The sequence below is a fragment of the Microtus ochrogaster genome, linkage group LG7_11 (assembly GCF_000317375.1).
Source record: "Microtus ochrogaster isolate Prairie Vole_2 linkage group LG7_11, MicOch1.0, whole genome shotgun sequence".
In the NCBI taxonomy this organism is placed as follows: domain Eukaryota; kingdom Metazoa; phylum Chordata; class Mammalia; order Rodentia; family Cricetidae; genus Microtus; species Microtus ochrogaster.
This window is the reverse complement of record NC_022032.1, coordinates 3,625,570-3,641,801: the sequence shown is the minus strand read 5'-3', so window position 1 is coordinate 3,641,801 and position 16,232 is coordinate 3,625,570. Positions and strand designations below refer to the sequence as shown.

The following is a 16,232-nucleotide window of genomic DNA, read 5'->3' as shown; positions in this document are numbered from 1 at the left end:
CTTTGTTTCATAGTGCTTGTGTGCAATGCAAGTGTATTCAAAAGTAATGAATTTTTAGTTCTGATGAAAAAAGAATATAGAAACAAGGGTTGAGCATGTAGCTAGAGGTGGAGAATTTGCATAGCATGTATGAGGCACTAAATTGGATCCCCAGCACAGGAAAGAAAAACAGAAGTGATGATATGATCATATATCTTGTTGCAGAGAGAAGCTGCATGAAGCCAACAATGAATTACAGAAAAAGAGAGCCATAATTGAAGATCTTGAGCCAAGATTTAACAACAGCTGTGAGTTTTTCCTAATAGCATCATTAGCCATGCAGCATTCTATAGAATGAATTTATGTAACTTGTTTCTTTTTTAAATACGCCTTTTAGTTATTCTAGCAATGAAGAATTTCCCCTATGGCTGGAGAAGATGATGTGTCTTTCTGGGTCTGGGTTACCTCACTCAGTATGATGTCTTCTAGCTCTATTCATTTTCCTGCAAAATTCAAGATGTCATTTTTTTCTGCTGTGTAGTTCTCCATTGTGTAAATGTACCACATTTTCCTTATCCATCCTTCGGTTGAGGGGCATTTAGGTTGTTTCCAGGTTCTGGCTATGACAAACAAAGCTGCTATGAACATAGTTGAGCACATTTCCTTGTGGCACAATTGAGCGTCCTTTGGATACATACCCAAAAGTGGTATTACTGTGTCTTGAGGAAGGTTGTTTCCTACTTTTCTGAGAAATCGCGACACTGACATCCAAAGGGGCTGTACCAGCTTGCATTCACCAGCCATGGAGGAGTGTTCCCTTTTCCCCACAACCTCTCCAGCATAAGTTGTCATCACTGTTTTTGATCTTGGCCATTCTTACAGGTATAAGATGGAATCTCAGAGTTGTTTTGATTTGCATTTCTCTGATGGCTAAGGGTGTTGAGCATTTCCTTAAGTGTCTTTCATCCATTTTAGATTCCTGTGTTGAGAGTTCTCTCTTTAGGTCTCTACTTTCTATTGGATTATTTGTTCTTTTGATGACCAATTTCTTGAGTTCTTTATATATTTTGGAGATCAGACCTCTGTCTGATGTGGGGTTGGTGAAGATCTTTTCCCATTCTGTAGGTGCCATTTTGTTAATAAATAATTAAATATAATGTTACTAAAATCTAATTTTTTTACGGACATCTTTTTTTAGCCTTAAGAATTGAAGAATTGCAAGAAGCTTTACGGAAGAAAGAAGAAGAAATGAAACAGATGGAAGAGCGCTATAAAAAGTACTTGGAGAAAGCCAAAAGTGTGAGTATGAACTTGTAACTATCTCACTGTACATTCCAGAGAGGGTTTTCTCTAGCCTGGAAGTGTAGTGTCCAATTAAAATCATGTTCTTACACAAAGAATAATCAAAGAAATCTAAACAAAAAAAGATCCCAAGTAAGTAGTGATCAAAATGGATTGCTCCACAAATTGAATAGCAAGAGGACAATGCACCTATGTAAGAAATAGCTGACAGCCACAACTGTAGCCAGTACTTAGAGTTAACAGCACATGAAAGAAGAACAAAGCTGAATGAGATGTCTCTATGAGCAGACAGGAACCAATATGGACAAGGTACAAGAGTCGGTTCTTTTTGTCATTTGGGTTCCAGGAGTGCCACTCATCAGGCCTGGCATTTAGCATCTCCCTCCGCCAAGAGCAAAGGCTGATGAATGACATAAATGTATGAAAATGCCATAATAAAAAAGACCCTATTAAGTTATAGGTTGACTTTAAGAGTTAAGGTTAGAGAGATGACCCAGCAATTGAGAGCATTTGCTACTTGTGCAGCCCCAGTTCAGTTCCCACACCCACAAAGCGGATTACAACTATCAGTTACTTCAGTTCCAGGGGCTCCGATAGCTCCAGTGGACACCAGGCGTGCAGGTGATACACATACATACATGCTGGAGAGACCCTCAAACTCATATAAATGAATAAATCTTTAGTTTTACTAAAAATTTAAAGGGCTAGAGAGATGGCTGAGTGGTTCAGAGAACTTGGTATTGCAGGGAGCCCAGGTTTAGTTTCCAGCACCCCCATGGTGGACTCACAGTTGTCTGTAACTCCAGATTCTAGACACCTTCTCTTTATCTCCATAGTCACATGGTACATACAGTCACATGATAGACAGCCATGTATGCCTGCTGAGAATCAAACCCCTCAAAATAAAGAAATTTGTTTTTGTTTTTAAAGACAGGGTTTCTCTGTGTTACAGCTCTGGCTGTCCTGGAACTCACTGGGGAGACCAGGTTAGCCTCAGCCTCACAGAGATCACCTGCATCAGCTTCCCAAGTGCTGGGATGAAAGGCATACACTACCACACCTGGCTAAAATAAATCATTTTTAAAAAAAAAAAAATACTTGAATAAAAAGTATTAACAATATACAGTGCTACAGCCAAGATTTGGTGCTTCCTGATGGAATATCACTGTCATCAGTGATTAACCTGAATCAAAGTGTCTTTTAGATCTTTCTTCATACCATAAAGCTGTTTGAACAAGTTAACTAGCACCTTTAGGTTGGACTGGAGGGATGGCTCAGCAGGAGCTGTCTATATCTGCAGTCCCATTGGATCTGATTTCCTTTTCTGATATGTCTACCTACATGTAAACAAAACACCTATATACAGAAAATAATTCTTTTTAAAAGTAAATAAGCGGGGCTGGAGAGATGGCTCAGTGGTTAAGAGCATTGCCTGCTCTTCCAAAGGTCCTGAGTTCAATTCCCAGCAACCACATGGTGGCTCACAACCATCTGTAAAGAGGTCTGGCGCCCTCTTCTGGCCTTTAGGCATACAGACAGAATATTGTATACATAATAAATAAATATTTAAAAATAAATATATAAAAGTAAATAAGTAACACCTTTAGGAAACTGTCAGATAATCCAAAATTGGGGTTAAAAGTCAGTATTATGAGAACTAAGCAGATGGCTCAGTGGATCAGGTGCTCAGTGCACAAGCATGGAATGGAGATGTCATTTCAGATCCCAGGAGTCACATAAAGCTGGGCATGGGTGCACACATGGATAACCATCAGTCAGTCTAGCCAACATGGTAAACTGCAGATTCAATAAGAGGCACTCTCTCAAAAACTAAGGTGGAGCATGATCAAAGGTCCCAAACAGTGGCCCCTGACTGCCACATTTCATCCTGTGCTGAGGTCCTGGAATCCTGTCTAGGATTGACAAGAGAATCACAGACACACACACAGCAAAGTTGAGATCAGGTGGGAATTTCTAACTGCTGCAACCCAGAACCTCATTGTTTTTATTAAGCCCAGGAGAAGGGTTAGCTAGTCTTGGAAGGAGATCTCTATAGTTGTGCAGTCTCAGGCTGTAAGTATCTGGAAGGAGGAAGCCATAGTTGCTTTGCACACACTGATCAATCATTTATACACACTCATGCTTGGATATCCCCTGGGGAAACTCTTCTATTCCTCTTTCACGTGGTCCATATGGGCACTAGCTTTGGGCCAATTGGTCTCTGAGTTCTTAGGTCAGTATTATACTAGAGAAAAAGCAGGGGAGTAGAATAAAGAAGTGAGTAGGAAGCTGTACTGCATTAAAAGGAATCCGGCTTGCCAGGTGGAATGCATAAGTCTTTGAGTCCTGAATTGAGGACAGAGAATCACTTTTAAGAGACGCTTTGGCCAAGTAATGTCAGCTACTTCTTAAGACCAAAGCAGGTGGGTTGAAAGTTCAAAACCATCCTGAACAATTTACTGAGACACTTGTCTCAGAATAAAAGGTATAATAAGATCTAGGGATACATGCCTCATAGATAGAGTGCTTTCCTAGCATGCACAAAGCTAAGACCCCAATCCCTCCTGCTTGTAAAGGTGGGAGATGTAGACATAGACTAAATTCTGGCCATTTTACAGAATTATTATTTTCTTATAGGTGGTGGTAGCATTGTGATCATTAAGTTAAAAAAAAAAAGCCTAGGGATAGGCACACTGAAGTACTTAAGGGTTGTATTCACTGGGACTGTGAATTATTTCTAGCACCTAAGAGTGTTAGGGGAGATCAGATATGACAGAGTAGCAACTGCTGAATCCAGGTTAAAAATAATAAATGGGTTTGAACTATTTGGAGGTCTATGTGTTTGAACATTTTGGTAGTAAAACTATTGGTGGAGAACAAAACTACCTCTTCCTCAGAAATCCTGTAATAAATCAGATAGAATTACATTCAGTGTTCATGCCTCCACCATATTACTGACAGAAGAGACGGGCCTGCTTAGGATTCACCCTTGTGTATCTTTCTGTTTACATGTCCAGGACTAGCCAAAATAAAATAGAAAAGAGCTGTGGATAGCATCTCTCTAGCAGTGCTCAGTAATTCAGAATTGATTCTTCCATCTGTGTCATTGAAAATTTAGGCAATTTTATTTCATACACTTACCTTTTATAAGTGTCCTTAATAGCCTTTGAGTGTTATTTTCCTTTTCTGGTTTGTTTGATTGGGGTAGGTATAAGAATCAGGCACAGAACTTTATGCATGCTAAGATAGTGATAGCTATAGCTCTAGATTAGATTAGATTACATTAGATTACATTAGATTAGATTAGAGCTATAGCTCTAGCCATTAGATTCCCTGACCCCTACCCACAGTACTGGGGACGGAACCTTGGGACCCGTACGTGTTAGGTATGTACTGTATCACCTGTATCACTGGGTTGTATCCTTTGCCTGATTTTCATTTTTACGACTGCTTTCTTAGATGCTACATTCTGTAAGTTTGAAGAGTTGAAGTTTGAGTTTTGGGGGATTTGTTGTTTATGTTATATATGTGAACTTATATGTGTACTTAAGTTTTTCTTTTCTATTTGCAGGTTATTCGTACATTAGACCCTAAACAGAATCAAGGAGCAGCACCAGAAATACAAGCTCTTAAAAACCAACTGCAGGAACGGGATCGACTGTTCCACTCATTAGAGGTCAGTTAGTACACCGTGCAATAAAATACTGAGGGTTTAGCTTTTTCAGAGACCCTTGCTATATTATATATTGTAACCTTGGGTTAGGCGGTTAATTGTAAGTATCTTCCTTATGTTGAATTCATTTGTATCTTTACATGTGGTTGTGCTTCAGAAAGAATATGAGAAGACGAAGAGTCAAAGAGACATGGAGGAGAAATACATTGTTAGTGCCTGGTACAATATGGTAAGAGAAGAGTATTCCAGAATATTCAGAATGTAACGCAAAGTTGTATGTCATTATATTGCCTTTACTGTAGAAGTAATTCTACCAAAAGAATCTGATAGTAATTTCTCTCCTAACATGTACTAACAAAGCCTCTATGGTGACCTTTAAACTGAGAAGCACCACACCCAAGGCTAAGGCAGTGTGAAACAATCATCCTCAGAGGATAGGAAAGACCAGTTTAGTCTTACTCTTTGGAGCCATTTGTCGTGGGGAAAGCAGACATAGTTATGTCTGAACAGATGCAGCAACTCTGGCTTCGTTGGTTGTTTCAGTACATTTGCAAGATGAGATTTTGTTTACAGGTAGCCTAACTGTCTCATGGGATATGGAAATATTCAGTTTCAGACTTTGACCACTAAAGGTTTTGAAATGGAGTGTTCTAGTACATGTGCAAAGAAACTAAATATGTGTAAGGGAAGGAGATAACTGCTCATTGGCTCATGCCCAGTTGTGAATTTTACAGGATGGGGTGCCTTCTAGGACCTTTGTCTTCCTTTTCTTTGTGTTCTTTCCAATGAAACCATTTCTGCCGCTTTGAAGTGTTAGGGTTTTCTACATTATTCATTGTGCATGTGTGTGCATGAGGGGAGCTGGTGCTGTGGACACCTATGGCAGCTGAGGGTTCCAAGGGCTGGACGAAGTCGCTAGGCTCGCCTTGCTCACAGCGCCGTCTCACCAGCCACATGCTGGTGTTCTGAAACAGGAAGTTGGGCTCTCCTCTCAGTTTTTCCCTTTTGTCCTGTTGCTCTCCTGTCGGCATAAATATGTTTTTGTTTTAGTGTTGCTACTGTTGGTGCCCGCTCTTAAAGGTTAGCTCTCCAACCTTAAAATGTGATTTGAGCTTTACTAAAAATTTGCTTCATGACATGTGTCTACAGTACACCACTGTGTTTAAGATCTTATTGTAATTTTTCTTTTAAAAGGGAAATAATTTTGAATGAGAATATTATTTTGGGTTTTTTTTGTTGTTGTTGTTCTTGTTTTTGTTTTGATTGTTTGGTTTTGGTTTTTCAAAACAGGATTTCTCTGTAACTTTGAACCTGTCCTGAAACTAGCTCTTGTAGACCAGGCTAGCCTCAAACTCACAGAGATCCGCCTGCCTCTGCCTCCTGAGTGCTGGGATTAGAGGCGTGCGCTACCACTGCTCAGCTCGAGAATGTTATTAACAAATAAAATTTTCTTGAAAATTAAATTTAAAAATAAAATAAATTTTATTAAGGAATTTTCTGTGGACATTAACCCTAACCCTACTGTTCTATCTTCCTGGAAGCTGTGTTCCCAGTCTCACAGACCTGTACCTCAGTCCCTGTTAGCAATTTCACATATTACTTCTTATGGAACTGGATTTATTTATTTTGTGACATGGAAGTAAAGGATAGTGCTAATTTTTAACTTTTCAGAATGAAGGGGTAATTTCAAATAGACACATGCAGGTACTCACAAAAAATAATCAATAGGAGCATCATGCTTATACTCAGAATGTTTTGCATCTCAGACAACTTAAATAGGAGTCAAAACTGCTGGGACAAGGTATAAGTTTCTCAACAAATAGCTTTGTATTGGCCTCTGACATCTTAGAAGGGTGTAAAAAGTGTAGCACAGTGGTAGCGCTCTAGAATACAGAGCACAGTCAACTAACTGCCTGAAAAATTAGAATTATAAATAAATGTAGTAAAACATTTCAGTAGATATTTGCTAGTTTTATTCAAACCTTCAAATATATTTTTTAAGTTAAAGCCAAGCTAAAAAGTATATTCTGGGGGTTGGCAGAATGACTTAGCAGGTAATTATGCTTGCTGCTCAAACCTGGCACCCTGAATTCAATAACTAGAACCTGTGTAAAATGAAAGAGCACCAACTCCATGAAGTTGTCCTCTGACCTCCACATAAACTGTGATACAGGCATCCTATCTGTATACTTCGTGTTTGCACACATGTAATAACTGTACACATGCTACCACCCCACCCCTAGGGACATACCCTAAGGCGTAGTGAATTAAGACAGCAATCCCGTTCAAGGTCCTAGGCTAGCAGGGCTACATCATAAGACTCTGCCTTAAAATATGACAGAGGCAGAGGCAGGCAGATCTCTGTGAGTTCAAGTATGGTCTACAAAGAGAGTTCCAGGACAGCCAGGACTGTTACACAGAGAAACTTTGTCTAAAACACACAGAAAAGAAATGTGTTCTAAGATTTCCCATTGAATAAAATTGGTTGTGTTCTTAGGTGCATATGAATGGATGAAGTTATATTCAGAATGCAAAGCTATGGCCAGTGTTTTCCTAGAAGCTTATAAGTAATAGGAAGCTTGACTTTCCAGTCTCCTGTTTTCTGTGCTGTATTTTTCTTTGTCATCTTCCACTTCTCCGCATCAGTTTACCTGTTCTGTGTTACTGGTGTGATTAACCAGAAGCCGTCTTATTAAAAGAACACTTAAGACTGGCCCATGCCCAGGCTCTTGGTTAGTCGTCTGACTTTAGCAAGGTGGTTTGCTGTTGCTGTCGCTCACTGTTTCTCCGCATTCTGAAGTACCCCTGCTTCCTTCTCCTGTCTAGGGGTAGCCTGGTGACTTTTGCCCCTCTTCAAAGGTAGTAAGTGGTTTTTCTGCTTTCAAGGGGAGATCCCCCTTCTTGGTTGTATCTTCTGTTATGGGTTGTCAGAAACTTTTCTTAGTTTCTTTGAGAATACAAGTCATCCCTGAAGTGAAGAAAAACAGCACTGTGGTATGTATAGTACCTAGTATGACTTTCCATCATAAAAACCAAGTGCATCTGTGTTTCTCTTCCTGATTAGTTCTGTGATTTTCACAATCTGTAAATCTGCTGCTGCCAATCATTTGCACTTTTCTTGGAAAATCAGTTTGATTTGAAAGGACAAAATAGGTGGCATCTTCTAAAAATCGTCCTCCACTATCTCGTTTTGATTGTTGTAAATTCATAAAATTAAACCTTAATTTTTCCAAAGGAAAATTTGTACTTAATTATTGGAATGAAATGATTTCATAAAATTTTAAGTCATGAATGAGTAGAATAAATATTCCTAATTAATTGTACTTTGCTATTTGGTATAGTAAATTCTGCATGATGACATTTATTTTTTAAGGATATCCCATGTTTTCACTGACTGCTTGTGTTTCTGTTTTAATGTTACAGGGAATGACTCTACATAAAAAGGCGGCTGAAGATAGACTAGCTAGCACAGGTTCAGGGCAGTCATTTCTAGCAAGGCAAAGGCAAGCAACCAACACAAGAAGATCCTATCCAGGCCATGTCCAGCCAGCCACAGCAAGGTAGAGAGGTCTCGCCATTAGGGATTTTTAAAAGGCATACTTCTGTTACATATAACATTTCAGGAAATCCAGCCGGCTTCGTTTGTTCTCTCCTGTGTTGATATTTAGTGTTTCTCACGTGAGGATCTCTCTTGCATCTTTTAGTTTCTTTGTCCTTTATGGTCTTTTCAGTTTCTTTTAATGTGCCAAAAATTTGTAAATGTACAATTAAAAACGTTGTATAATAGTGTAATACTTTTCTTTGTATGAAAATGTCTTCTTCCCCATTTGTGTGGGCTTTGTAAAGAATCAGATTTTCTGCCAATAATTGATACACAATTTATATTCTTTATCGTGCCTACTGTGTTACCATACTTTATAAGAATGTCTTTGTTTAAAGGGAATTAATCTTTTTATGGTGTATTAATCTGTGTTTTCAGTTGTTTTTCAAATGCACTTCAGATAACTTCAATACTTACTGTACTATCCAGAGTGGTGTCGAGAGCACTTGTGCAGAGGCAGTAGTCAGATTGTACGGCACCTGGCAGGGTTGCTGGGAGGGAAGAAAGAAGTTTTCATGTTGTTTTACTAGAAATTAAACTTACTCTAAGATTTGGAGTTTATTTTCAGAACATAACTATTTCCTGCTGTCATGTTTGCTGGCAGAAGTGGAATTGATGAAGATGTTTGGGTAGACATTACAAGGATTCAAAAAAAATTGGCAGGCTTTTTTTTTCTTCTTTTGAAATATCTTAGTAGTTAAGAATCAGATTCTAGCCACACACTTTTAATTGCTTTCCACATGTAAAAGATTTATTTTTCATATAGGTAGCCTTCTCTTTGGGGCAGTTCTTTGACTTATGCCTTATATATTTTATATATTCTGTAAGACTTTCCTTTTTTCAATCTTGATAGCTAACATCTTAATACCATTAATTAAGATCAGTACATGCCTTTTGTGTGTAATATTATGATAGATCTCTTTACAGTGTTCCCTAACTCTACCTATGAGTCCAAGAGTTGGTAACTGGAGAGATTTTGGGATATTTGGTTGTTGAAATTGCTTACATTATATGCCACATTTATTTACATAGATGAATGCCTGCTAAGCAGTCGCTGGGAAGCACTTTGTCTATATAAGGTATCATATAATTTTAAACTGTCATTCATTTGAAAATAATACACCTTTTGTCTTTCTCCATATTGATTTATATATTTGATCCCAGGTAGTATTTAAGGTTTCTTCCAGCCTTTTTCTTGTTCCAAACCACATTTTTCAAAAGAAAAAAGAAATCTGGAATCTGGTCAGAGGATTATTTTGTTTGTGTTTAGGTAAGTCATCTAGTGGAGGATGTTATTTTATGTACTTGCTATTCAAATTGCTGATGTTACTTAGGTCTGTATAAAAGACAAATAACTTTAATTCCAGTTTAATGTGATTAAGACTTTTCAGAAACTATATGCAAGTGCTTCATTTTAACTCCCTCCTCTTTTATAAGAAAATTGACCTAGAAATTTGTCCTGCATGTTTTGTTTTGTTTTTGTCAGACAGAGTCTTTGTGTAACCCAGGCTGTTGTGAACACATGATCCTCTGGATTATAGATGGGAACCTCCATACTCAGCTCTTAGAGAGAACCGTTCTTGAGGAAAGGTATTAGAACACAGAGAAACGACACCGCATCATGCAGCATTTCTTTAAAGATATTTACTGCGAATGTCTGAGCACAGTATGAGGCATCCGCCTAGGCAGACCATAGAGCAGCAGACTTGGAAATAGTGGAGAGAGCCGTGTGAGGACAGGGCACTGTGGGCGCAGGCAAACAGACCTCATCTGTTAGAGACAATCTCGCTGTATTATCCAGACTTGCCTCAGATCCTTTGACTGAAAGCCATCCTCCTGCCTGTGCCTTCCAAGAGGCTGAAATTAAGGTATGTGCTGTCATGCCTACATGATATGTCAGGTTTGAAAATAAAAGATTAAAATTGGGGCCAGCAAAATGGCTCAGCTGGAAGAATACTTGCCGCCAAGCCTGACGACGTCAGCTCGTGAGATTCCTGGGGTCCAGGTGCTGAGGGAACAAGCTACTCCCAAGGGTTGTCCTCTGACCTCCAGACTCACACAGGTTTAGGTACACACACATAAATATGTGTTAAAAGATTAAAACTAGTTTAAAATACTCTTACTTCATCTTTAGTTCACAGAATATCTAAAACTCAAGCACTTTTAAAGAAACAAATTAGTCTATGATCCATACTCTTAATAAAATACTGCTTTTTGAGAAGTTATGCTTGTAGAACAAAGAGGATGTGAAAGCAGGAGACTCTGGAAGCCACTTTTCAGCTAGGTTTACCTGTGAGGTAAAAACATCTCAACGTTTTGATTTTCTGTTTACCTGCCCTCTCTAAGTGCACACCCACTTACCCAGATATTTTCTCTAGATGTTTTGGAAATGCCTCAAGCTTTCAGAAGGAAATTTAGCTTCTGATTTTCATCAGCATCTGCTGTGTGCTAATTTCAGTGTTTATAACCTTCGCTTTGTTTGTTGTCTGTATCTTTAATGTTTGGTGGATTTCACTCAGTAAATGGAAGAAATATCGTGTGATATTTCAGAATAAAATAAAGTATACTTTCATAAGAAACAGCATCCGAACATATACTTTAGGCACCATAAAGCCAAGAATAAACCTAAATAAAGCAGTGGCAGCTTTTCCATTGCATGGTTTAGGTCAGGACTTAGGGGATTACAGTTTCTCCGTCCGTGATCAGGAATGTTGCGGGTACTCTGATGATGATGATGTATGGTCTCCCTAGAAGTTAAGAGGTCAGTGATGCTGGGCTGTGTCTCCACAGGCTGCTTTTACGGTACTTCCCTGAAGCCTCCTAGCTTGTCCTGGCAATACAAGAGAATGAGGACAGTGAGTCAGTGTCCTTGTATCAGGTTGAGAGAAGCTGTTGCCAGCATCTGAGTTCTTGTAACAAGCTTATTTTCTGTGCCATCTATCCAGGGTTTAAAAAAAAAAAAAAGCCAAAGAAAACTACTTAAAAAATGACCATTTATGTCCCACATTATACATTTAAGATTAGAACAGGAAAACAGTCCAGTAAATGTAATTTAGTTTCTTGCATCGGAAATGAAAATAACTAATATAGTTGCACATATTTTAATTTAATTTTAAAAACTGGGACTAGAGAGTTGTCTCAGTATTTAAGGGCATTTATGGTTCTTTCCAAGAACACAGGTTCAGTTCCCAGAACTGAAATGAAAGGTCATAATAACCAACCTTCTGTAACTGCAGTTCCAAGGAATCTTATACCCTCTTCTGACCTCCACAATCACCAGGCACATGCATGTAGGCAAGCACTCATACACAAAATAAATCTATAAGAGAAGATTTAAACTGGGTCATAATTTTCTTTTGTCTGATTACTTAAAAACAAAAATAAGTCCCTAAATAATTGATTCATATTGAAACTTAATCTGGATTGAACTATTTCTGTCATCTTGGTAAAATTAGCTTAATGTGATTAAATTATATGGATGATATTATACAATTATTTTGAAGTTGTTTGATTAATGTAATTTTGATCCCAGCTACAAAATCAAGGTAAATGGTCCTTTTATTTTGTTTTTCGAGACAGGGTTTCACTGTGTAGCCTGGGCTGTCCTAGAACTCAGTCTGTAGACCAGGCTGGCCTCGAACTCAAGAGATCCACATAACCTCTGCCTCCTGAGTGCTAAGATTAAAGGCATGTGCCACCACTGCCTGGCAAGTCAAGCTGAATGTTATCTGTCAGACCTTACAGTCTAATTTCATTAATTGTTACAGACCCAGATAGGCATTAATTCTAAAATAAGTCAGGTCTTAGTGGAAGGAAAGATACAATCAATGAGCAGTGTTATCCATCTTTTCAATAGCAGTTCTCTTAGTCTTGTCAGTAAGAGGGCTAGGATGTCCTTAGTTGGTGTAGTGTTCTCTTAGGATATGTGAAGTACTGGGTTCAGTCCCTAGCATTTTAGGAGATGGTTGTACACCTGTAGAGAGTTTGAGGCCAGTTTGGGTCACGTGAGATTCTACCTTCAAAAAGAAAAAAATGTATATAGTTCTTTTGTAAAATCTTGCTCCCATATAAGCATTGATCTATTGCACTAACAATAACCATATTTTAAGCTTTGAAATAATTCATTATGAGTTATCATTAATCAAAAACATAAATTTTAAAATACCTTCTTTACTCTCCAAATTTAATTTTCATTTGTTCAGATCTCAAATCAAATGTTGTAACAGTTGGGAAATGTTGTGCCTGAACATCCACAGTCCATATCCTAAAGAAATCTAGCTAATTTCCATTTGCTCAAGTTAATAACATAATTCGGCCCCACAGTGAGAGGGACATGTGTAGTATCTTTTCTGCTAAGGTGGAATCACATGAGTACCGCATGTCTTTGGTTTTCTGTTCATTAAACCGTGGAAGAATAATTGGACCTTTGTTGTTTTAGATTAATATTTTTAATTGGGGGAGGGTGACTTGGGAAGGATGTGTGCAAGAGCCCGTGGAGGCCAGAAGAAAGCATCAGGTCCCCCGGGGATGGAGTTAGAGCTGCCCCTGCCCTGTGTGGAACTTGGGTTCTCTGCAATAGTAGCCAGCTTTCCTCTCCAGCCCCAAGTATCTGGACTCATATTGTGAAGAGGTGTTTTTGTTTTTGTTTTTTTTTTTTTTTTTTATCTTTAGATAGCAATCAACCTGATTCAGCTTTGTATTTAACAGTGAAACATATGTGATATCCCAGAACATGGGAACCTGAGGCTGGAAAAAAATATAAGTTGGAAGCTATCCTGGGCTATACAATGCGATCTTGTTTCAAAAAAAACAAAACAAGCGTATGCCAAACAAAGTAGAATGGGAAGCCAGGCCTGTTATCTAGCATACTCAAGACTACATTCAGTCCCTAGTACGGGTGAATGAATGAATGAATGAATACATAAATGCATAAATAAAGTGGGATATCACAATCTCTAAAAATTATTTTATTATGTTCTGTTTTCCTTTTTATAAATTAAGGGGTTTTCTATCCAATAAAATTAACTTTGTTAACTACAGTGCTGTCAGAATTAAAAGCGATCCAACCCCTTTTTTTTGTTTTTTTTGTTTTTTTGGTTTTTTTTTTGGTTTTTGAGACAGTGTCTTTCTCCATAGCACTGTGTGTCCTGGAACCCTGGAACTCACTATTGTAAACCAGGCTGTCCTTGAACTCACAGATATCTGCCTGCCTCCGCCTCCTGGGTGCTGGGATTAAAAGTATGCACCATTGTGCCTGGCACCTTTTTTTTTTCTTTCTTTATTTTTTTGGTCAACCCAATTTTATTATGTTTATTTAGAAAGAGGTTTCAGAACTTACTCTTTTAATCTGATTTGAATATCCTGTGATTCTTTTCCCCATTTTCTCTTTTGGTAGGAGGAAGGCTACTCTCAACACATCTCACATAATTTTTTACTTTTGTAATATTTAAGTGATTGATGTATGCTTTTCATTGAATATTTGTTCAACTTTGACACAATAATGCTCTAAGTTTTTTAATACTGTACAGCTCTGAGAAACCTAGAAAACATGAAATAATTTGCTCATAACTAACTCACTTGCTGATAACACAACTAGCTTCTTACCCTTCCTGTCACTTAGAATTATCAGTCCTATGTTTAGTGTCCTGTTTATAAAACGAAAGAACCAAAACGTTCCAAACATCTTTCCTTTTAAGTCATTAGTTATGCCGTGGAAAGTATACTGGTTACTTTAAAACATCTTTTCAAGCCAGGTGTGGTGGTGCACACCTTTAATCCCCACACTTGGGAGGCAGAAGCAGGCAAATCTCTGTGAGTTCTGGGCCAGCCTGGTCTCCAGAGTGAGTTTCAGGACAGCGAGAATTACACGAAGAAACCCTGTCTCAGGAAAAAGACAACTTTTCATCAGTCTGATTTATGTTACCATTTTGAGTAAAAAAAAAAAAAAAACAGAACCCTAAATTCTCTATTTAATGTTATAAAATATGAATATAGGTAGATTCTTCCAGTTACACTAAAGTAATAAAACAGGGACCTTGGTTTGAGAAATGAGAGCCCTGAACCTAATTATGGCTTGTATATGAAGTTTGAAAACGGGGGGAAGGGTATGTAAATGCTTATGACTTATATGTGTATATAAATTTAAATATGTATATGTGTATATTTCTCACCCCGTGTGTGTATATATATAATATATATACACATACTTAAAACTAGACATAGCAATATTTGCTTTACGTGTCTCTTCAGTATTTTTCTGTTATAATTTTAGTAATGTACTGCAAGGTTAAGTCTGAATGTAGTATGTAAAAGAAAATAGAAATTGAAAAAGTAAATGGCAATTAAGACAAGTAAACCCATTGTAAAGAGTAGAGTGAGTATTGGGGTACAAAGGAGCCTAATTAACAAATATTTAGGCCAAGAGACATACTCAGAGAGTATCTTATTAAACGTTATAGTCAACAAATACTCCATCATTATTAGACATTTATCTGATAAAAGAGTAGACCAAAACTAATTTCTAATTGACTTTTGATGGGTATTAACTAAGCATATAATCTGTATGTTATTTGGAGGGAAAGCATTTCTTTTTATAATTATTAAGAAGTTATTACTAAGTCTGACATGTGAATTTAGGATGTTAAACTTTGATTTGATGAGATGAGAAAAAAAATTATGATGGCTAAAAATGATCACCAGCTTCCCAACAAGTATCCGTATCATACATTATATAGTTTACAAACCATTGTCTTAATGTCCCTCTGAATTATAATTGTACCACCACAAAATGTCTGTATGAAGACAAAAGTGAACTTTTAAAACCATTCAAAGTACGCCTTTCTGTATCTGAGGCTTTACCACAGGCTCACAGGCAGATGTTTAGGTCTGAAGATGAAATTGTAGGTGTCCATTGTCTCAAATATCTCACCTATAGGGCTATTAAAACCTGAATTGTATCTACTTGGAACTTAATTAAATATTGTGAGAACAAGCCAGTGAGTAAAAGACAACCTTAATACATGCTGAGGACATTGAGCACATGGATGTGATGTCTGCTCAGACTGTCACACAAGACAACCCTAATACATGCTGAGGACATGAGCACAGGGATGTCTGCTCAGACTGAACTGACAGTGGCGAGCTCAGCAGCTGTGTTGTCAAAGCAGTGGCCAGAAACCTACTTTTGTTCTTGTACTGTGTCTTTTGTCTGTAGTCTGTTCTACTAGAGACAGGCATCTTAATGTTGTCTACCCTCCTCATCAGTCTAGGTTGTTTATATCCACTACAAAATTTCCAGCGTTTTACTGATATTAAATAACTCTTCCTTTCCTCTTACGCTGCACTTGAGCATTTCCTGTTGGCATACCAGTGTCATGAGTCAAAATCTGGAAATAGCTTATTCCTAGGACGGCCAACAACACTGAAGCTGGCTTTTGGTTTTTGTGCTGGGAATTGAGCTTAGGGCCTCATGCACTCCAGGGCAAGTGCTCTACCATTGAACTCCATGCCAGCAAATCAAGACCTCTTGAATACAAACATGTTTGAAACTACGTTCTCGTTAATAAAATTAAACACTTTCCTGTTTAACGAGATTGTCTTACCCTTTGAGGGGTTGTCTCTTAAAATAAAAACCTGTAGATTGCTCCTATTTTTTCCCACCATTGCAAATATCCAAAA

The 16,232-nt window shown here is 37.9% G+C and overlaps 1 protein-coding gene across 2 annotated transcripts in view; it reads left to right on the top strand.

Annotated features, from left to right (window-relative positions):
- Hook3 (hook microtubule tethering protein 3) overlaps positions 1-14,504 on the top strand; it is an 84,582-nt gene extending 70,078 nt beyond the window's left edge. For both annotated transcript variants that reach the window (XM_005362470.3, XM_013352022.2), the window contains 5 exons: positions 205-287; positions 1,178-1,278; positions 4,853-4,957; positions 5,112-5,183; positions 8,378-14,504. In XM_005362470.3, coding sequence (XP_005362527.1) covers positions 205-287; positions 1,178-1,278; positions 4,853-4,957; positions 5,112-5,183; positions 8,378-8,518 — 502 coding nt within the window. In that variant the 3' untranslated portion in view covers positions 8,519-14,504. The remainder of the gene's footprint in view (positions 1-204; positions 288-1,177; positions 1,279-4,852; positions 4,958-5,111; positions 5,184-8,377) is intronic.
- Positions 14,505-16,232: the final 1,728 nt, after the last annotated feature.